Here is a 24,193-nt window from a genome sequence, read left to right as displayed (position 1 = left end):
TATTAGTTTTAGGAGGAAGTTCGTATCATCCTTTAAGTTTAGTCAACAGGACAGGACTTTGTTTATGTTGCATGTTTTGTTAATGTTTCCCTCGGATGTATCCACAGTTAACGGGGATAAATTATTCAGCTGTGGTGGAAGTGGACTTCCTGCTGTGGAGAGGATGGCCTTTTGGAAGGAGGGCACCACTCTCCTGCTGGTTCTGCTGGTTCTGCTGGACCTACAGCTAGTCGCCGGGCGATCGTCTCATCACCGCAGCTTGAGACGTCAAACTCGAGCGCATCATGAACACCGGGTGCACGAGAACATCACACTGGCAGTTATTTTACCTCAAAGCAATACAGATTACCCCTGGGCTTGGCCTCGTGTTGGTCCAGCCCTAGAGCGGGCCGTCAAAGCTGTCAACGCTGACCCCACCTTGCTCCCTTACCACCACCTCACTTACGCTTTCAAGAACAGTGAAGACAAGGACGGCATCTGCTCCGAGTCTGTTGCCCCACTCATGGCTGTGGACCTTAAACTTGCCAACGACCCGTGGGCATTCATCGGGCCGGGCTGCTCCTACACCGCCTCTCCAGTTGGCCTCTTCACCACCCACTGGGATGTTCCCATGGTTACGGCAGGCGCCCCGGCCGTGGCTTTTTACGGAGGAGTGTACCCCTCTATCACCAACACGGGCCCCACCCACAAGAAGCTTGGGAAGTTTGCCCTTCGGATCTGTGAGCACTTTGGGTGGCGGGAGCACGTGATGCTCATGTTCAGTGACAACAAGGTGGATGATCGGCCATGTTACTTTGCCGTGGAGGGTTTGTTCACAGAGCTGAAGAGCATCAACATTACCCTCGCTGACCGAGTCTTCGAAGAGAACAAGCCAGTCAACTACTCCCAGATCCTCACTGACGTTCGCAACGACGGCCGTGGTGAGTCGCCAAACTCCTAAATGTGGTTTGTTGGTCAACTCACAGTTTTTGTTTGCTGCACTGAAAGATTGTAAGATTATGAGATGTTTCTCAAGTTCTCAACTCGATGCTTTCCCGGGTCCGCTCAGTTCCTATTGATTAAAACCTGATCTGGGTGGTCATCTCAGCTGGATTATTGGCTGCAAACCCCCAACAGTTGTTGGTTGTTCTGCTGTGGTTTGTCAGCACAGTAAACTGTCAGAAGATGTAACTCAAATACAGACAAAATTATTGCAAAGTATGGATTGAGGGCTCACTTATTCAAGGCTCCAGACTATCTCTTTACACTGGTCGCACTGGTTGCACCAATGTGTCATGGCAGGAAAAGCACACGCAGAATTAATTTCCATTAGTTCCATCGAGTGTTCCAGTAAGCTGGTGACAGCAGAGGTTGATGGGAAACATGGGGTGAGATGAGATGCCACAAAGATCCCAAAATGAAGCTGGGGTGTTGTGGTTGGTGTGAATGGTTTCTTTATCACTCAACTACGAAGCCGACTGGTGTTCTGCTCATTCCAACCGCAGCTGCTGGTTAATTGATGGAGTATCCTGCTGCTGCTGCTGCCAGCGCTGCTGTTCTCTCTCTGTTTGCGTCTGTTCGTCCGTGTTTTGGCTCAAGTCTAATTATCCTCAGGTCGGCTTGCACCACGTCGGTACTCTTTAAGGTCTCTTTGGAATCAGGTGCAGTCATTGTTTTGAAAATGATATGTTCTCGCAGGATTCAGTCCAGCGTTATGTTTGTGTCAAGCTCTCTAACGTGTTGTGTGAGTGTGATGTGTGTGGAGCCGTGATTAGCTTTTAATTTCTTTATTGATTGATCCGCATAATGTCAGCAAAACAATGAATAAAGCTGCCTGGATGATGCATCAACGAGCCAGTGATGCAGACACAGCTGATCAGTGCTCTGATTGAACTAAGAAAAGCGTCTTCATATAAAGTTCTTGTTTGAGTTTAGTTCTTCTTCACATTATTTCCTAATATGACCAGTTTAAAGCCGTCTTCTATAAGGACGTATGAATAAAAAGCTATTTTCCCCTCCAGTTTTGCCAGTTTTATTAATTAAGATCCAGGTGCAAACTCTTCACCCCTTTATTGAAGAATCCTGTTTTAAGCTTGTTATTGATCTGTGTGTGTTTGTGCCTATAAATGGAATCAGTTTGTCCCTCTCGTCTCATCTCAGCGTTTCAAGATTTAGAAAACAACACCGGAAGGAAAATACTTTTTTAGGTACAAAAGTAAAAAGCAGGAAAGTACTGACTGCCCTTTCTTCTTAAATTGATCAAATTAACAACTAAAACAAATGTTTTGTTTTATAATTAGATATCATGAATTACTTGTTTGGCTGCAAATCCCAGTTCTTTCAGTTCTGCAGAGTGACAGAACGAGAGCTCAGCAGGAGACGAGTGGTCAAAGTTCAGCAGCGTTCGTCTAATAAATGCTTATAATTACAGCTTGTGATCTTTGTCACAGACGAACTCGCTGATACAAAGAACAGAAAGCACGCTCAGTTTAATAAATGATTATTTTACACTTTATAAATGTTTTTTTTTCATCAGTGTAGCTTCCTATATTGTAAGAACTTTATATTTTTCAAAGCAATAAATCCACTTAAACTTTGAATTTCAACTTTCAACTTCTTTCCTCAGAAAAAAAAACCTTAAACTTTAATTACATTAACTTTAAATGATGTATTCTAGCTATAGAGATGAAAAACCATGACGATTGTCACTGTTTATTAATGTCACCATGACAATTTTATTAATGTCAACTTGTTATATCACTGGATATTAGAAAAAAAAAATGTCTTGTCTTACTTCTGAACAGTTTAGATAAAAAGGCCCAGGACGTCATTAGTAGACAGGTGCCTCCACCTGGTCCGTTCTCTTGAGTCACATGTCTGTGTATTACTGGAAAGCAGTGGACGAACACATGATTGTCACAGTGCAAGTTATAAAGAGGTTTGTTAGTTCCTGAAAAGCTGACCTTTAGGAGATTAACAGTCCTCCCTGAACAAATACAGCTCAAATCACACAGCATGTCATTCTTTATCTTATCTTACTGCATCTATATATTGTCACAAATTCACCAGCTTCTTATCTCGTTTTTATCACATTATAATCTCTCTCTCTCTCTCTCTCTCTCTCTCTCTCTCTCTCTCTCTCACTCTCTCACACACACACACACACACACACACACACACACACACACACACACACACACACACACACACACTGAGTAAACCAGTCATGACTGTAAGCAAAGTGCAGCACTGTGTGTTGAATGTTTTCTTGTTGACTCAGCTGCAGACTGAAGATACTCTGAGCTCATGTGAACACAGTTATACAAACTGTCTGCTCGTCATGGTTTCTGCCTATCGCTCGGCCATCTCTCCCGGGTGATTTGTGCCCCGTTCGCCCTGCGAGCGAGCCGGGCAGCGCAGCTAGTTAACCCCGACATTAGCTCCTGATCTTTGCCTCAGGGCGTCATCACTGCAGCAGCAGCAGCCAGAAATATGAGCTGAATCGATGCGTCCACAGGCCAGACATCAGCTCCGTGCTGTAAATGGCTCTGCCCTGAGGACACAGTGGAAAGTCTGCATCAGTGAGTGATGCAGCAGATTTCCAGAATGGTGAAGGTGCAACGTGTACGGGTGATGGTGTTTTTATTTCATTAGGACGCTAAAACACAACACGAAAAACAGAGAGCAACTACAGCTATCGTTCACAAACAGACACAAAATCAAACTTTATCAGCACTGATGTACAGACGGGTGAGACGAGGCTATACTGAAGGAAAGTCAAGAGGATTATATTCCTGCGACTGGTTCTTATCAGCGTTTACAGAGAAGCAATAAAAAGCATCTGGACTCGAAACATCACAAAAGATTTAAGTTAATTTCCTCTTGCCTTATTTATGCCACAGAGCATGTTTGGATGTTGAAACTGAATATCTTTGGGTTTTGAACAAGATCACCTTTGGCTTCAGCAAAGTATTTATCGCTTTAAAGAAATATTTTTACAGACCAAACAATTAATCGATGGAACCATAAAAGCATCGCAGATAAACTGATAATGACACAAATCATAATTTTGCAGCCCTGAAAATGTTAAAAACTTTTCTTGAATCGTCTCTTGATCGTTGATCAGGTGGCAGCTGGCTAAGCAGGGTATTCTAGACATCCCTCTCTCAGATATGTAAAGCCTCCAGCTAGGTCTCCGTCTGCCTGGGCTCTCTTACCTTTTGGTCCAACTGGAAAACCACCAAAGAAAGTGCCCAAGCTGAGTCCAGCCACCTTCCATCGGAAACTCATTTGGGCTTCATGCGTCCGTGATCTAATTCTTTTTGACACGACCCAAAGCACATGACCGATTGTTGGGTTTGGAACTGAAATCAAAGCATCACTCTTTGCCTCGGCGTAACCAGCAGTCCATCTCACACACGACACTAAACCTTTCCACTGAAATCATTCCAAACTGAAAATGCAGATGAAAGCTAGCAGTAGTTAAGAAAAAAAAAACAACTCCAAGATGTTGGATATTTCACAATTTGTGAAATTAAAAAAATCGGTGTTTGTTGTAGCGTGTGATGAGTTGATATTTAACCAAAGCAAATCAGAGGAATTCAAACAAGGTTAAAGTGTGTGAGAAATTATTTATTAAGGGCCATTTGACTTTGAGAAAAGCAGCGCCTTACTGCTCCCGGCGCTCCTGGATGGAGGTTTAGTAACAAAGTGAATCTTGTGAGTGTGCTGAAGTTCTGTACTAGTCATAAATCCACCACACAGGTCGCGGCTTCCTCTATCTGCGGAGGTGTGTCAAAGTGTAAAGCGGCCGAGAGCACAAACAAACACAGCCGAGAGTTTCTCTCTCTGGTTCCCACAGAGGCATTAATCCTCCCGACAGGGCAATCATTAACAGAGGTCAGTAACCTGCCGCCTTATATGGAAACTACAGGCGGACTATCAGATCTGTAGGTATTTCCTGCCAAACACACTCAGGCTAATTTTACCTCGTGTCTCTGCCTTTTGTCCGCTTAATCAAACATGTAGTGACTCTCAAAGCTGCTTAGACAGAGAACAACAGAAGATTAAGACTCTGCTCAGGAGGTTTGTGCTAGTAGATCCAATTAAGGCTGCATCTGAGATCACTGTCACTTACTCATATCAGAGACTTCCTACTGTTCTACTCCACAGTGAGCAGAATACTGTCTTCAGACAAATATGAATTAGGCATTCACGATAAATGTGACTGATAATGAAATTTGAACATTATCGGTTATCAGCAGATAATGAGATTACATAAATAGAACTGATAATACAAAGCCAAATTGCTTTAGTTGAGTGAACAAGTGCAGCATTTACACAGTTATAGTTACCAGCCACCAATAAACACAGAGAAGAAGAACAATGCTGTTGTTGCGTTCATGATGTAGAGCTGCTGTATCAGTCTAGAACCGCACAGTGTAGACAAGAGCCACACATGTCGTGGCTGGAGTTCAGAAGAAGACGACACAATTGTAACTTGCAATACGTCATCCACAAGTATTTGGAGAGGAGGGTGAAAGTCTGATGTTAACACCATAAATCTTATTAGAGCTATGAATAATACATCATCCATCTGTACCGGCTACATCTTAGACTTTTTAGCCCCAGGGGTGCATAAACCACACGTTATAAACTTATTTTTAAAAGAGATTTATTATGTATGTCGACTGTGAGAAGCAGCTGTGAGAGAAATTCTCAAGTTCTCATTTAATGATAGATAGATAAACATTATTATTTAAGGTAAAGTTAAATCTTATTGTTGGTGTGCTTCCCACATGAGTTCTGTCTTGTGATTCTTATGTGGTTGCAGAGTGTGAATGGATGTATTCATGTGTTGTATGTGGGTTAATGTGCCGGGAAAACAACACAAAGGAACTAAGGTAAGGAGTTCATCCAGAAGGGGGTTGGTGAAGGCTCTTCTGTGTTTAAGTGTTTAGGTTTACATGTGACACACAACAAGTGTATCATGAGATGCAGGACAGAGTTTCTGCAGGGTCTTAAGAAGTCTAAAATTTCTCATTTTTAGGCCTTAAAAAGTCTTAAATACGTCCATATTTTGCATATAGGTCTTATTACATTTAGTTAGGTCTTAAATGTGTACGTTCATTTTCCAATTGAAAGCGCTGGTGTCGCACACAAAATCAGAAAAACACCAGTTAGCTTCTAAAAGTCTCCAACGAAGTCACGCTGTCACACACTTTTGTACGCTTTTATCTGGACCTTTTACCTTTATATTGGACCCGGTCCAAGTTCTTCCGTCGCTGCGTCTGTCTGTGACAGCCCGTCCTGTCCTCTCATTCCTGCCGCCTGTCGTCTTCCACTGTAGAATAAACTGAGTGGAACACACACACACACACACACACACACACACACACACACACACACACACCACAGTTATTATAGTTAACTAAATTAAATTAAATTCCCAGATAAAAACTAAACTAAAACTACTTAATCACTTGTTAAACTAATTAAAACTAAACTGAAATAACAAAACTGAAAAACTAAATTAAGATAAAAACTAATGAAATGTAATAAAGAAAATGAATTGAAAACTAATGAAACTATAATAACCCTGACACACACACACTCACTCACTCTTCATTGTTTGAGTTGCTCTGTGAATGGAAATTAATTTGGTTATTTTTTAAAATCATTCTGGGACTTTATTTTTCCTTATTTTTTCGTACTTTGTACTTTCGTACTTTCGTGTAAAATGGTCAAATAGGTCTTAAAAAGTTTTTCATTTGACTTGTTCAAGCCTGCAGAAACCCTGGGAGGGGAGATGTGTTTTGATTTATTGTTCCTAATTATTATAAAGGCTGAGGAAAGACTGTGTTTCGTCAGTCAACATCTGTGCTCCGCTGGTGTGTGACTCTTGCTTGCAAGCAAAATAGAACGTCTAGAAGAAATATTGTGTTTGAGTTTGGTGTTTGACCAGTTCTCATCCGCACTGGACAAGTGACTGATTTACAGTTGCCACGACACAGGTAGTTATAAGTATAGGTTAAAAAAAATCCATATCGTGCATCCCTAATAGGAATTATGTTGTATGACTCTATGTACTGTGAGAAGTCACAGAGTATAAGCAGAAGAAGTGCCATTGTGGACAATTTGTTAATATCCTTTTTAATTTTTAAGCGCAATATGGTGTCACGATTTTGTTTGTAGATTGAAAATTGATTGATTTGAGCGTTTAGTTTTGATCATGCAGATCAACTCTGCCAACTTGTGCACACATTGTCACATTTATCCAGAGTGAAGCCTCCTTCTCCCAAAGAAATCAGTAAAGGATAGAAATAAAAGAAGAAAATAAACCCAACATCTGTGACGCTTGGGTTGAGTTGAGTTTCCTCGGGCAGCAGTCAGCTGATCGTCTTTGTGCAGAGTAACTAAAAAACACTGTACAACTATTCTGTGTTCTACTTATTAACCCTGTGGGTTAATGTCTCCTCTGAGCAGACGCAGACTGACTGTCTGACTGACAATTCAAGACATGATGTAAAAGCATCTACACTGCAGTACTGTAGTATTTTTAGAGCTTCTTCCTTGTTAAACTTTGACCCACCGTTGTCTCTATACGTCTGTAGTTGTGCAGATGGTGTTGTACAATTGAAACCAGGGTTTTTCCTACTATTATCAGCTTAGGTGCAGTGGTTGTAGTGAGTCATCAGTGGGCTTCTATAGCAAGTTTAATCATTAAACTTTTCCAAGTGTTTTCTGGGAGCAGACACGATTTCTAAGTAATCTTCCAACACTGAAACTGGTCGTATAAATTTCAGTTCAAACCTGTGAGCGTGTTGATCAGCCTACCAGGTCCCTGAGGACGAATCCTACTGACTGTTCCTTCAGCGCCACCATCAGGATTGAAATTACATAAAATTTGAATTTAATAATTACACCAAGTACTTTGAGTGTGTCGCTAATTGTTAGCACAAAACATATAGCAGCCCATATGTATAAATCTTAGCTTGCTAACATGCTTCACTTTGATGGTGAACATTATTGGAGTGTTAGCGTTACAATCTTCAATTTATAAATAAATCCTTGTACAAACACGTGGATTTACTGAGGCTTTTATTTTGAAGGGTAGACTTTTAAACATTTCTGGTGATACGTGGGGCCGCACCATGTCGGAAAAACTGACATTACGATATTTAGGTTTTCTGCAACATATACTGGGACATGAACAAATACAGGAAACTTTATCAGATAACTTGAAAAGCTCTATTTGAAAAGATTTAGTTATAATAGAAAGGTTGAGCTGATTTTTTAGGGGCGTGCGTTTTATCAATCAAGAATAATTGTGATTGGTGGTTTGCCTCAGCTGATACTGGATGTTCTGCGATGTGACTGTTAAACACGTGCACATTGCGATGTCGATGTGGTGACTACATATTGGGATATTTAGGTTTTTTTCATGAGCTTTTGTGCTCATAAGCTGCTGTAATGTAGGTTTTGTACAGAGAGGAATGTTTTGTGGTTTAGCAGGAATTTTGGTGATTTAACACTCTTCTACATTCAGCCTGAAGTTGCTGGCTTGGCTGTGAACTGTACAAATGGATGTATTTTTATTTCCTTCAGCCTGTTGGTGAAAATGTATCTGACGTGACTCAGACACAAACGTTCACAGATGAGGTTTCACCTCATTCTCCGACTTCCTTCCTCACTCTTTGACTCCGTCCTGGAAGTTATAGCGACAGGCGACCAGATAAAACTCACTGTTAGCTCGAGGAAACAGACATTTTGAATGAGAAATGTTACGTATATCTATAACATCAGGGGCCGACAGTGTGAAAAGTCCTGGAGTTGTTGTTTTCCAGCCCGACAGACTGTTTTGTCTCATTAATGCAAAGGCATATGCTCCAGACACACTGAGAACAGTCAGAACAGGAGGAAAAACATGTACACACACACACACACACACACACACACACACACACACACACACACACATTATGCAGAAAGGTGAATGCTGACAACATTTCTCCCTTTATATATTGTATGATTTCCTTCATAGATAACTGGAGGGAATCAGCCAACAACAGATGTTCATTATTTTGCACAAACGAGGTGTTTTCATCATAGAAATAAAAAGACATATCAGCTGTTAGTGTGTTTTCAGCAGCATCAGTGTGAGCTGTATCTAATGCTGAGTGTGTGTGAGTCAGTTTCCTCAACACTTGAATATGGAGTCATTTCAGAAAGCACATGTTATATATATAAATCAGTTTGAGTCGCGCTGGATGAAATAAGGTTAAGTAAACACTCTGTGGGACGTTATTATCCTCAGTGAGTCGGCAGGTTTGGAGTCAGTCCGTTCATGTTTTCATTGTCCTGGAAATGAATAGTTTAACTTTTTGAGATCGAAGCTTATTTGCTTTCTGTCGTGTGTGAAGTGAAGATGGATCCAGGGTGTTGAGATTCAGGCCTGGTACACACTAACACAGATATTTTTCCAAGCAGATATTTCTCAGCCTCCTGTCCACAAAATATCTCAGAAAACACAAAAACACAAAAACGATTACAAACGATGAAGCTTGAGAACATTCTGAGCAGTGAATTTTATTTTATTTGGAGGTAGTGACTTATAAACTTAAACAAAAGTAGTTAACGATTCATTTACAGTTATTTGACTCATATTTCCTCATCTTTCATTTAGCACAGTTAGCTGATCTGATACAGTTCGAGTGAGGTTGTGGTTAGCCTAGCTTAGCATTAAGACTGGAAGCAGCTAGCCTGGCTATGTATCTGGTTGGTTTGTAGTTTTTTTTGTACATACAACATCTGGAAAATGAGAAAAAAAGTATACATTTAGAATTCTGATTTTAAAGTTAGAAATCAAACTTGGTAATAGTTGTAAACATCATCAGCTTCTGTATGTTCAAGTGGAAGTTTGAGTTTGTGTTTGACCTGTTCAACAACAGCGTTGCGTAGTGATAACATGCAGTTCACAGACTGAATCTGGCAACCTGCGGCAAACTGGAGACTGTTAATTGTGTAACTGCATGGTGCTCAGGCAGTAATTCAAACTTTGTGTTGAGTGGAGGAATCAGAGCCCACTCTCTGTGATTGAACAGCCCTCCAGGTGATTGAGGTCTCTGGCCTGTCACCTCACGCCGCCTTTCATGATAAATAACAGCCCAGCCAATTACGACAAGAGGGCGAGAGAGACATCGTGACCGTTCGGCGGTTGATTGCTCTCATGGAAAGACAGACAGACAACCACGTTTTGAGGAAGCAGACTGAAAATATTCACTCTGAACCTCAACGAGAGAAACTAATTAGAGATTCCAGAGTGCTCGTGTTCCTCCAGAGACTGGAAGTAGTTAATCTTTCACTGGACTGCTTCCCCTCTGCTCTGCTTCTCAAACTAATCAGCTCTGCCCTCATTAGCTGAAGCCAAGTTGCAGTTTAGTTAGCTTTTCACAGCTAACAGGGCTAATTAAGAGTGAGCGGATAGCTGAATGAGTATGGAACAGCTCACTGGAGACCACGAGGGCACCAAAGCATTTTTTAGCGACGGTTACCTGCTGGTTCTCATTAAGTGCGACTGAATGTAATGATTGCTTTCATTTAGCAGCAAGCGACCAGCTGACAGGATGTGTAACGAGACTGACACGTCAGGCATAACAAGTTTAATAGAATATAATAACACTGTGTGTCTCAGAAATAACTAAAACAATCCTCATCATAAGTTACCAAAGATCAAAGTGATGACGTTAAATGTTTTAGTGGTTATTCTGACAGTCAGTGCGTTTACATGACACTCAAGAAAACCGAATTACTGCGTTAGTCTGACTATGAACGGATCTTTAAGATGCATGTATACACCTTAGTCTGACTAAAATCGGACCGGATCGGATTTCTCATAGTCGAATTACACCACGTAGATTATTCGATTGAAAGTCGCATTACTCCTGCATGTATACGTTTCCAGCGGATCGGATCGGATTTTGCATTCTGCGCAGGCGCCAGATTTTTCCCCGGGGCCGTGAGCCGGAAGTAGACGGACGGACGGCGACGGCGGCGGTGGCGGCGGCGGCGGCGGCGGCTTTCCTCCGAAATCACCGCAAGAAAGAGCGCCAGAGTGCACATAGTTTGTGTAATTATCATGTACACCATATACGAAGTGTACGAAGATGTAGCTTCGTCTCGCTCTTCGTACGCCATCTTTCTTGAATGCCGAGGCAGCTGGTGACGTAAAGAGGTCAGCCGGAGGTGCGCCGTTAACACTAGTTGAAATGGGCACAGCGCCACCTAGCGTACCAGGTATGACATGCTTTCGGCCAGTAATTCGATTGTCTCACCGGCATGTATACTCGGATAATTGCAGTTGTCCGATTGAGCAGCATAGTCGAACTATGACTGTAATCTGACTAAGCTGTGCATGTAAACGCACTGAGTGATATTGAACGAAACAGCAGCGAATGCTCTCCAGATCTTCTCCAGATTGTTTGTTTTGTCCAACCAACAGTCGAAAACACATTAAAAGCTGTAAAATCTCACATTTAAGATGATGGAACCAGGTGATGTTTGACACTGACACACCGACCCGTCTGTCAGCCAACACCACTCTGTGTGGAGGTGACAGGCAAAACACTGAAAGAGCAACACAAGCAGACGTTTAACCAGCTCAGCTATTCACACGATGATGCTCCTGCTATACGACATGGACACGAAACAGATAAAGACGAAGCGTTATCACAGTTACTTGACATTTAAGTCAACGCATCTAAGAAGCTGCCACGCTGTCATAGCCAAACTGAGCTCTGAAAACAAACCAACTGTGACTTTAATGTTAAAATATCCCCAAAGATTATTTGTTGTGAAGAGTTGGATGCTTCTTGCCTCATTAACACGCTCAGTGCGTTGCTGTTTTCCATGTTTTCAGTGTTTATTTGTTGAGTTAAAAGGAGAAAATTGGTTTGTTTTCATCATGTCAGTCCACTCTCTGCCGTATGTTTGCTTTCCAATCACACTGAATCTAACACAAACAGACCCAAAGCCAGCAGCTTGGCAGGCTCTCCGGGTTTATCGGCTGCTGCTAAACTGCAGCATAATGCGTTGGTCGAAAATCTATCCATCACTGTCCCGGTGCTGGCGCTCTGCTCTCTGTCCTAACAGGCCGTGTTGGTTCAGATCCAGCCGGTTTCAGGAACATCTGATGCAGCTCCAGTAACGTTGATGAGTGTATTTCAGTTAGTTTCCTGGCATCAGTGTGTGTGTTAACAGAACGGGTTTGGAATGTGTTTTTACTCTTGATCACCAAACAATCAACATGGAAGAGAGCGGACTATTGATCACAAACTGTAGCTCAAGAAAAGCCTCTTTTTGTGTCCTCAGTAATCATCGAGCAACCAGAAGATTTAGAGTCTGAACTTATTGTACAATCAAAAAGGTCAGAAGCTGTTTTCACACAGTACATATATCAGTTTCCATTCATTAAGCCTGGATTGCAGTCATTCATAACTCATGATCAAGTAGATGAAAGCTATTTTTAGTTAGTGAGATTGCTAATAATGCCAGCTTTGATCACTTCAGGTACTTTGGCGCTGTAATTGAATTCTTCCAGTCTCAAGCCTTTCTCCTAATGAGATAATAATGACGACAAAACACGAGGAAATGTTTGTATGGAGAGCTGAAGTGAATCTAAAACTTTCTCGGCTGGTAATCATTGATAATTATTCTCACGGTGATACGTCTGAACCTTTCCAAGCTCCTTCAAGAGTTTGTCTTCACACTAGGTGCTTTTCTCAGGAGGCCACTTTGGTGCCAGCCATGACTCATTTCAGCCACCATGCGTCCCTGTGAGTGATGTCATGCAGATTCAGTTTCCAGCCCTGAAACTGTTTTCAAACAAGTTTGTTATCCAGCAACCAGCTGTTGATATCACAGACACTGTGAGCTCTGGTTTTACTCTGGACAGGTGTCTATATACTGTATATGACAGGATGTCATTTAATCATGAGAATATATTATTGCCCTATTCGCAAGGGACTAGTATTACCTGGAGACCTCAAGTGATTTAGAAATTATCCCACCACGTCTGTGTTTCGTGCGGCGCATTCACACGGGATAAGTGAAGTCTGTGTTTTAACTCTAATTTACTGACATTATCCCCCGGATCGATCGCACCGGAGCTCTTACTGGAGCAGCACAACGGTTAGATATGGATATTTTTAATATAATAACTGGTGAGCCTGTTGAAAGATGGAAGAATGTTCCTTACCGCATGCTGCCATGCATGTAATCCATCGAATCATCTTTTGAGATTTCGCTCTTCTGATTTGAAAGTACTGTCAAAACTTTTATTTATAATTCCCAACGCAGCCTTCATAATTCTCAACTGGGTAGAAAGAAGGCACTGAAAATAGGGGTGTCCCGATCCGATATTCTTATCGGATCTGACGCCGATATGCCCTTATCTGAGTCTAAGCACCGATCCGATCCCTACCGGATTCCACCAGGCATTTCCTCCCGGCGCGCCATGTGATCGTGTGATGCGCGCTGTGGACGTGCACCCGGAAACAAAACAACAACTACAGCATGTGCTGCAGCAGAGTAGGGCGCGTTTGAGGACGGAGGATACAAAATGTCAGCAGTTTGGGAGTTTTTTACGTTGGATTCACCCACCAGCAAAACAGCAAAGTGCAAGGTCTGTGCGAAGGATATTCCGAGGGGTGGCACAAAGGTCGCCAATTTTAACACAAGCAACTTAATTAGCCACTTGGAGAAGAAGCATGCTAAAGAGTATGCTGCTTTCGTCGAGAACAGGAAAAAACAAGGACCGCAGCAACAGAGTATTGAAGCCTCACTTATTGCACGGCGGAAATATCCTATCAAGAGCCCACAAGCAAAGACAACAACCCAGTTCCTACTGTTGTAAGTGATACAACAGCTTAAAACTTAAAATGATTATTTATTTAGAAGTTTTTAGTTGGAGTAAAATAAAAGAAACGCTTCTGTGGGATTCATTCTGTGTATGCTCTTCTTATTAGTTAATGTTTTTTTAAAGGGTTTAACCTGATGACAGCAATCATATCATGTAAGGTAGTATACAGCTGTTAAAATTATAATATTTAATTGCTTTTTTAAGCACTCTGTTATCGGAAATGTTATCGGTATAGGCTGACATGGAATTCTGGTATCGGGATCGGATCGGGAAGGGAAAAAACCATATCGGGACATCACTAACTGAAAACACAAAAAACCTTAAGAAAAAATCAAAAAACGACCCCAAATCACAGGGATGCCGATTCACACAGGACTAATATTATCACATGACCTCTGTGTTCGGTGGAATATGGAAGGTAATTTGCGGTGGAATTTAATATTATCACATGACCTCTGTGTTCGGAATTTTTACTCAAATTACGGACATGACAGATTCACACAGGATTAAGATCACAGTCGACCTCTGCAATTATTACAAATTACTGGAGGTCCCCAGGTTATACTAGTCCCGTGCGAATAGGGTGTAAGTGGTCATCTTTTATCTTAGATTGAACAGATTTCACAGATATGAAGCATTTGAAGAAACTCCAAGAAAGGCACTGTAGGCACTGGTGGCAAAGGTTGAACAAAGTGTAAATAATATATTTCCTGACTTTATATCATCAGGAGGAGGAGAGGATGACTGAGGTTCCATTTTTTGGTGGACTGTTCCTTTAATACTTTTACCCGTAGGGTGATAACCACAGTCCTCATTTATTTTTAACGTCTCAATGAACAGTAAGTTGCACAGATGTTGTAGCTGGACTGAATATATTAACTGGAGCTGCCCTTGTTGTCATCGTTACGTGTTTACTCTCCTCAGAAGATGTAATCTGTGATGATTCTGGCAGCAAAGGAGGAATAATAATGATCACTGATAAAGACGCTTTTGTTGATGCACTGATGGAGGCATTAAGTCACAGCAGGAACAAAGAGAACGAGCGCCGCCTCTGAAATAATCATCGGACAGAAGCGCAAATTTATCCAATCATCAGAGTGTTTTATGTCCTTTCAGCCCTGACGGAATAAATATCTTGATTACATCACACGCCACCAACGAGCTGACAAAGAGATTATTAAGATAATCTGACGGCTTTCATATTAAAACATTATACTGACATCTCAGACGCACACTGAGCTGAGACACACAGCATCCAGTCTGTAGATTACAGCATAATCAAGTAATGAAATGAACATTATTTAAACCTTTTGCTGATGAAAAGTGGAAATGTATTTCTGGTACATACGAAGATCCAAGTGTGATTCTCTGGGATTTAATATTTTAATTTCTCAGAGGATCAAATGCTGAAAGACATTATAATATCTGTGTTACAGGCAAACAGACTAAATCACGATGTTGTTTACTTTCACACCTCAAGTATTTTGTTTATGGTACAGCTCTGTGGGAGCCGTTAAACTGGAGAAGGTCTGAGCCTCGGCTGAGGACAGAGTAGTAGTAATAATAATAATAATAATAATAATAATAACACATTTATTTATAGAGCACAATTGAATTTCAGCTGTGTGTGAACTTTGTAAAGTGTTCAGACTAACAGCTGTGCCGACCTGTTGGCTGAATAAACACTCAAACACTAAAAAACATGTCAGATCTTAGATTTCCGACCTCCGTACCTCTACAAACCGTTTCCCAAATCTTCGGTGTAAATTGAGTTTTTAGAAACATCTGCTGACATCACACTCTGCGGCTCCTGGCTCCCTGCACGAGGGAACCGTGTGATGTCACCACCTCATCTCCTGTCGTCGTGGCGGCGAAGCGGGCAGTCAATCATCCTGAACAAATCTACCCACAAGGCCGTGCTTCAGCCCTCTTTTCCTCTTCCTTGCTGCTGTTCCTGTCCATCTGGCAGTAGTTAAAGATTAATATGCTGGAATCTCAGAGCCGAGGAGCCGGGAGATGACGGCTGGTTTCATCAGGCGCAGAGACGAGCGGGCTGCAGCGAGAACACGGATATCAAACTGGACCGAGAGCTGAAAACATCCGTGTCCCCCCCACCGACTGAGTACAATAAAAACACAGAGTCTTTCATGAGGTGGCGATCATCAACTAATTATACACAACTTTATAAGTCCTGATCAGTGTTGTTCCTTTGTGTCAGGGCGTCTGTGTTTGCTACACGCTCTGATATTTGAAATTAATCTATAGTTAAAGTCAATGATATTTAAATCATGACGTGATGTTATTTATCAGTCTGATATACAGTATATTGGGGGTACTTTACACAACACTGGATATACTTGACTAACACTGCAGTATGTAATAGTTAACAGTCTGAATAAATGCTACAGACAACAGTAAGTGTAGTTGCAGCTGTTTCTGAGCCTGGAGGCTGCAGATACACAGCAGCAGACCTGGAGTCAGTGTGATAACTGTCAGGCTGCTGCTTCACCACAGTGCACTGATGGATTCACAGTTATCTTACGCTGGCAGGCACTACGAACCAAAACTAGCCTGTTTTGTGGTTTATTAGATATTTGTCATTTTCCATCAGCATTCATCATCAAAACACTAAAAGTGCAGTTTGGATTATTGCAGTGACAAAGTATTTCTTCAACCTGAAACTTGCTGACTGATTAACATTACGTTGTTTTTGCACCAAACCAAAATTAACTACTGGAAGTCACATCCTCCTCCATATATACGTATCAGATCAGGAAATGCTCTCACAGGCAATGAAAAGATGAAAAATGTGTGCCATAGTCTGATACACAAACCTTTGAGGAATGAGCCAGTTTGTGAGTGTGCTTCCTGTTTGATCCGCGTGTGGCTGAGCCGGACTGATCGTGTGTGATCTTCAGGAGAAACGAGGCCAGAGGTGGAGCTGTGTGGGCTGCAGAGCGGTTGTTCTGGTGGGTCATGATCCACCTCAGCAGGAGGGCCCTGTGGGAGCGTACAGCAGATGACAACACGCTGTTATGTCAGAGCGACTTCATTTTCTGTCCCCCGCAGCTTAAGCCTCAGCCAATTACGTCCCCCGACAAGAAACCTCGGCCCCCCCGGGCGAGGAGCCAAATGGACTCGGTGACAGATTTCTGATCAACCTGCGTTATAAAGTCCTCCAAGCGTCATCTGCTTCTCTTTAACTGCAGCTCAGCCCTCTGGGCCTTTACAGCATCCTGAACACTGACATGAGGTTTCTGTAACAACCATATGATTAAATATACTCTGACTGATCTCTGTAAACCTGAAGAAGGTTTTGGTGGCAACTTCTAATTCTCTTTACAGACTCAGTTACAGTTCAGAAGTTTGCAAGCACCGGAAGGAAAACTGAAGTAGCTGGAGATTTCACAGAAAAATGAACATGATAAAATAAAATGGCTCCACACAGCTCGTCTGCTGTGATCACAGTCTCCAGAAGCCAAGAGATCACAAACTGATTTGGACAGATGTTATTTACACCCTGCTGTAGCTGCCGAGCTAAAAGTGTTAGCATGCACCTCGGTTGCTTGTTGAGTAGGGGTGGGACGATACGGGTAACTCACGATTCGATACTGTGACGATATTTGGCCCACGATAATGATAATATCACGATACACGATATCTGCAATATTCGATATATTGCAAGAAATTTCATCAACGATATATCACGATATGTGACTGAAAAAAGAAAAATACCAATAAAAAGGAAAACTTCTTATGCATCTATTGCATTTATTTTATTTTATTTCCTATAAACGTAATATGCCTTGGTGTGTCCAGGTTGACCCAAAGCACTTTTATGTTCTTTTATGTGAAGGTCGCTGGTTCGCATCCCCTGCTCCCCTGGGGTGGGACTGAGCTACATGCCGAAGTATCCTTGAGCAAGATACTGAACCCCAGAATTGCTCCTGATGTGCAGTTGGCACCCTGTAGGGCAGCCACTGCCATCAGTAAAGGTCCTGCAATGAGCTGGCGACTCGTTCAGGGTGTACCCTGGCCTTCGCCCATAAGTCGAACTGGATTTGGCCCCAGTAAGCCCCGCAACCCCCCACGGGGGGGATTAAAAAAAACAAAAAAAAAACTAAAACATCCCGCAACCCTGACAGAAAAGCGGAAAAGAAAACGAACAAACGAACGAACTTCCCAGGTATTGGATGGTTGAACATAACTCTGCACATAACTGGTTGCATATTGAAATGTGCCCAATATTTCATTTAATTTGTATGTTATTCTTATCTTGTTTAACTATTGTTAGACTAAAACGGGCCCAAGTTTACATAAAACAAGTTGCTACTGACTTTTCAGTATCAGAAAGCACTGTCCTGGTTAACATAAGACATGTTATTAATGTTCATGCACTTTAATGTGTCCAGCTCAGGGTTCTCTCCAGGTGGTGGAACAGCGCCGCTGCGCCGCTATACTCATTTTCAATGTAAGCTGCTTTATAGCGGGTGTTAGTGGGCTGCCGCGGTCTTCTCGTTAAAAAAAAGGATGGACGAACGCTTCCCCTCGATATTAAATATCGATATTTGCCCTCAGTGTATCGATTATTTATTGCGACAGAGAGCACAACAATATATTGCAATATCGATTTTTTTTCCCACCTCTAGTGTTGAGGATATAAATACTGTATTTTCACATCAATTAGGGTTTGTGTTGCAAAGCCACAGATAAGTTAAAACTGAACGTTTCTTTATGTTGAAACTTGACGTTCCGTGCTGTATTTATACTCTGGTTGGGTTTAGGCACAGACTTCATTGGTTAGGGTTGGAAAAAAACATCTGGTTTGGATTAAGATACCTGTTTTGGTTTCCACGATCATGGATGGAGATGATCTGACTCTTCCTGTGAAAAATAGCTGGTTTTTCATTGCCACAGAAAAAAGATGGAAATGTCTGCTGGTCTCCTCAAAATAACACCACAGAAACATCTGGAACAATCCCCAGGTGTCCAAAAAAATGTCCACTGCTGTGACTTGAACTGCCGTTCCCTCCACCTCCCGATGGGGTAGTCGGCTAATAATCATACAATGCAAATGTGATATGAGACGTTTGGTGCAAATGTCAACCGTGGACGTATCTGTGCTCTGCTGAGATGTTAACTGCTGACATTTTATCCTGGAGCCTGGGCTGGTTATGTACATGAAATAAGTTAAGGTAAGAAAACTCACCTTTGACTTTAAGACGGTAATCACTGAAGCAGCACCGTGGCTGTTTATTCCAGGATTATTTGTTTTCAGACCATCCAGAAATACAGAGCCGTCCTCTCAGCCGTCTGCCTGCTGGTGTGTCAGGTGTTTGTGGCAGGTGAACTTGTGCACATTAAATGGAGATGACGGCAGAGTTCAGGCTGTTGCTTCAGTGTTTCATAACATGACCAAATAAAGAAAAGGAATGAACGCTGCTGTGTTGAATCTCCAGCGAACAGGTTTAATTAACTCAAACTCGACAACTCTGCTGAACAGATGAGTCTATATTAGGATGTTTTCTGTGTCTTAACACACGATGTGTAAAGAACTACAGCAGCAGACTGTGATGACGAGTAACGTAACGTAACATTAGAGAACATCAAACACAGTCAGAGTCAAAGTATAGCTGGTTCAGACCGAACATCACACTTTGTTTCTGGGGCAGAAGAGACATTCATTGATAACAAGAGGTAAAAAAAAATCATAACTATCTGCCCTTTAAAGATAAGATAAGACTTTATTGATTCCTCGCCATTCAATTCAAGTGTTATAGCAGCTTACTGATTGAGTAAAAGATAAGAACATTTAATCAAGATAAAAGCAAAGCAAAAACTCCATAGAATAATAGAAATATAGATTGAAAATAAAGACTATGTACACTGAGACTTCAGGGACCGACAGCAGAAAATCCTGTAGTAATTAGATTTTCTTGGGTCGTGCTGGAACTGTGTTGATGGTCATCGTGTGTTTTTCAAGCTCTGAGTGGGTCGAAGGAGAATCAGCTGAGAGGAAGCCAAACATGGAGGTGAAAGGGAAACTCTCTTCCTGCTGTATTTGTAGAAACAGCAGCCTGTTGAGCAGGAGGTGAAGCTTCCTGAAGGTGAGATCATGACGGGCGTCAACCTCCTGAGGTGCGACTGTTCAGAGAGCTGAAGAGAGTTTCTGCCTGATGAGATATTTCTTGTGTGTTGTGTAGATGTTTCTGGTTCATGAAGCCCCATCACCTGCTAGTAGAAGCAGTTTCGATAGACATTTTTGGGTTGTACAATCTGAGACGTGACTTCAGCGTTTAAAGTATCACCTACACTGAACAGTTTCATGCAGTTTGCAGATCATTGAGATTCCCACTCAGGTGCATCTTGTGGAGGTGTTGGTCCGCCTGCTGTCGGCTCGTCAGACTTGTTGTAACACTCGTCCTCCTGACAAAGAAATTATAAAGTATTAGTTTTTACCTCAATCAAGGAGGTTTGTTTTCTCCTGCGTCTGTTTACTGGTTTGTCAGCAGGATTGCACAAAAACTGTTGAACGGATTTTCACGTATTTGTCAGAGAATACTGCAGAGATGTTGATAAAAAAAAATCTGGTTTATAGACTGATGTAGTAATGAGTCCTAAAACCCAGTGATCTCCTCTGTTACCCTCCTCAACTCAAGGTTTTTATTTCAAATGTGTTTCCAGTTAAATGTGTGTCACCACAGGCTGAACATATTCACAATCATCATTAATGTCCCACAGTTTAATCATGAAGCTCTTCATGTGTTAGAAACAGTTAGCGGTTGCTAACGAGTGTCTGAATGAGACTACAGAGGTTGTCGGGGACATTAAACGTCCTCACAGCGAACACGGAGACTCATCTACTCACTAGTCCGTCTTTACAGGCCACTTTAGTTACACACTGTTCTAACTCTGACTTTACAACTTGTACATCGACCAGTTTATAGAAAACCTGGATAGTAACTGTGCAGTAAATTGATACTGTTACTTTTCTACTTTTACTTCTAATTCAGAGCTAATTTATTTATCATTTTGCACCGGCGTTGCAGAATGAAACTGAGTTTGAGTCCTTTTACGCTACATTGCTTAAAAACACTAAATCTAAATTTGAATGCATGAGTTTCACTTGTACTGAAGTATCTCTACACTTTAATATTGCGTTCTTGTTCCACTGCTGTCTGTGGAGAAATATGTGATAATGAAGAGTTCCCGTCACAGAGCGAGACTAAACTTCAGATCTGTTCGCTTCCATTTCTGCATGCTTAAGAAGCAATACATATATTTTACCTGATACAGCTGACATTTAAACGGCTAATATGTAATTATACATACATATATATAGAGTATATGTGTGTGTGTGTGTGCAACAGAGACACGCTGTTCTTCCCTGCTTTACTGATGAGCTTCAGTCTGATCATTATATTGAGCTGGTGGTGACGGAGGCGGCGCTGCGTTCCGGCTCAGTGGGCCGTCTCTTCATTGTCGACTCTCTGTCCGCTGATTAGGCCGAGTGAAGCAAGAGGAATACGAGGAGCGAATGAAAGAAAGTCTAATTGAAAGGCTCAACACTTAATAAAGAAGCTGACAGCCCTCCTCTTCCTCTCACACATGGATCTATTTAAAGAGCCCGAGAAAGAACATTAAAGTTGCAGGTTTCACTGACGGCAGCAATCAGAACCAATTAGCTGCGTCAGGCATGTATAGAGAGCCGTAATGAAGACACGCTCACACAATCAAGATATTCTGTCCGCTGTCATAACAACATTAAAACCTGAACTTTTAAAAGTGTTTACATTCAGCTTGAAGCAAAACTTTAGCCGTATGAAAATAGACCTCCCGTTCTTTTTGCTCAAATTATTCGGTTTAAATCGTTCTAATTAAAATCATCAGTCATTCGTTTTGCAACTGAAGGCTAAGACTTTCATCTTCCACCTAATCATGTTGTATGTAGCTGTCATGAGGTCAAACGATGTACGTTATAGTGGTGTCAGCAATAATCGATTCGGCGATGCATCGCAATGCGGGGCATGCACGATTCAGCATCGATGCGGCAACGTGCCATAATCAATTATGTCACTGTTTATTTTCTGGCCTTGAGTGGACAATAAAGTTGTGAAGTTTCAATTACTTCCGGGGGCATTTCCGGAGCAACGTTGCAATGACATGCGCAGCCTGTAGCTACATGCTAAGCGGTAGCACTAGCTAGCATAACAACAACAGTAGCCTCTTTCACACTGTCGTTTGCATGCGTGGATCCAGTGTGAACGGATGATACGGAGGCGCGGAGCGAGGGCGTGTCGGTCGTGCAGTCTGATAACTACACAGGTCCTTCACTCAACTAAATACAGAGAAATGTCCCACAAAGCAACGTTACAGGACCGAACAAAAGTAACGTAGTAACTGTAACTGTCTTTGGCAACTTATATGAGGAAAACAAATACCACAGCTGTACGTGGAGAAGCGTCCGTCCTCCTGTCCTCCTGTCTGTCCTCCTGACTCCTCCTCACATTTCTGCTCAAAAAACAGCGTCTGTCACCGGCAAAAACTTTAACTCACCGAGTGTTTGTAATGAAAGTAAATCACAGCGACCGTCAGCTCTCCTGACCGAGACTTCAGGGAACTTCCCCAGAAAACAGCCTCCGTCCCCGCGAGTGACAGAGTCAGACAGTTTACTGATGGTGATTATGTATAATTATGTAATTTAACGCGAAAAACTTAACTTCGTCACTTTCCAGGATGTTTGGTGGGTCAGGATCTCAATCACTACACATTATAACAGCATCTATATGATTATAAACTGTCCGCGGGTTTAGATTAACAGAGGAACATATGGGGAAACAGGAGAGTGATAATACACACAAAGCAGCCAATAAAATCTGTTGTTCAATATCTGACTGCTTGTATTGCCTCATGACTGATGAAAAGTTTGCCTTGTTGTGTGCAGTAGAATTTTGATGCATTGCAATGCATCATAGAATCGAATTGAATCGAATCGTTACCTGGTGAATCGTAATCGTATTGATTTGTGAGGGCAGTGCCATTGCACACCCCTACGTTACAAAACTTGGTGAAGATGTGAGTTTCGTCAGCGAGCGGGTAGTTTTGATGAAACTGTACTTAAAAATGAGCTTATCTCAAAATAATTAGCCTACATTGTTCAGTTAAGTTGTGCTGAGAAATATTTGGTCCATGTTTCTACATTTAAATGTCTTTGGATCAATAAGCTCCATGTTTTTATTTAGTACATTTAATTATTTAATGATCTTTTAGCTCAGGTGTTTTTCAGGGAAAGGAAGCATTTGAATTAATACCAAGAAATGACGTCATAATAAGCAAAAATACTGCTTCTGTTGCAGAGTTCAAAGAGTTAAACTGAAATTCTCTCTGAAATCATCAGATGTGGTTATTTTCCTGATGTACGGCTCCGTCAGCCAGTCAGTAAGTGATTTAAAGTCCCAGTCTGTCTCTGCTGATCAGTGTTGGTGGAAGGAAGCGTTTGTTGAAATGCTGTCAGGAACCAGAACCACCAGGACTCACTTCACGCTGCATCATTCTGTTGGACTGATGTTATCCGTGTATCTGTGTCTGAGGTCGGTGTTCTGGCCTGACCTCTAATGGCTTCGATCCAGCTGTGTCAGCAGGGGAGCGTCATCGCCACTTCCTGTTTTGTAAACAGCCCATTATCGAGTGCGTCCGTTCTATACAAGTTCCTGCAGACACAATGACTTGACGCGGGTCCAAAGCTCTCAGACGCGTGTCTCCTCCAGAGGTGGAGTCGAGCTTCTCGCTGCGATAGAACATGATGAGACTAGAATGAGGTGATGGGTCAGTTTGAGCGTCTACATGGAGGAATATATATTCACAACTTTGTGTTGGAGATTGATTATTTATCCACAGCAGGCTGTTTCTGCACATGGATCTTTCATACGTAGATCGTTTGTTCTTGTCTTCTCTTTTTGCATTGAAACATAAACTGGAAATTGAATTGTACTTTTTGTACAAAGCAAATTGTCATGTAAACTGTGTGACTCTGCACGTGCACGAGCCGTCTGGCCTCATCATCATCATTTACTGTAATTGGCTTTAAAGATGCCACGATTTCCTGATTTGCATGCGAAAGGACATCATTTAGTTTAGTTTTGAGCGACAGCAACCCAGAAGCTGTTGAAAAAGAAGAAGCGTTTTTTTACGGACTGTGAAATTAATGATTGATCCAACTGATGGATGAAATTTAGTATTCTTTGGAGGCTTCAGTTCTGGAATCAGCAACAAAACATGCAAGTGGAACGGCAGAAT

General features: G+C 41.9%; 1 protein-coding gene across 2 annotated transcripts in view; it reads left to right on the top strand.

Annotated features, from left to right (window-relative positions):
- The window catches only part of LOC115567154 (atrial natriuretic peptide receptor 1-like), a 77,191-nt gene that overhangs the window by 2,699 nt on the left and 50,299 nt on the right, over window positions 1-24,193 (top strand). For both annotated transcript variants that reach the window (XM_030393452.1, XM_030393451.1), the window contains one exon: window positions 108-920. In XM_030393452.1, coding sequence (XP_030249312.1) covers window positions 164-920 — 757 coding nt within the window. In that variant the 5' untranslated portion in view covers window positions 108-163. The remainder of the gene's footprint in view (window positions 1-107; window positions 921-24,193) is intronic.

This window comes from Sparus aurata, chromosome 17 (assembly GCF_900880675.1).
Source record: "Sparus aurata chromosome 17, fSpaAur1.1, whole genome shotgun sequence".
In the NCBI taxonomy this organism is placed as follows: Eukaryota; Metazoa; Chordata; class Actinopteri; order Spariformes; family Sparidae; genus Sparus; species Sparus aurata.
Note: the sequence above shows the minus strand (reverse complement) of the source record. Positions and strands in the feature narration are given on the sequence as shown.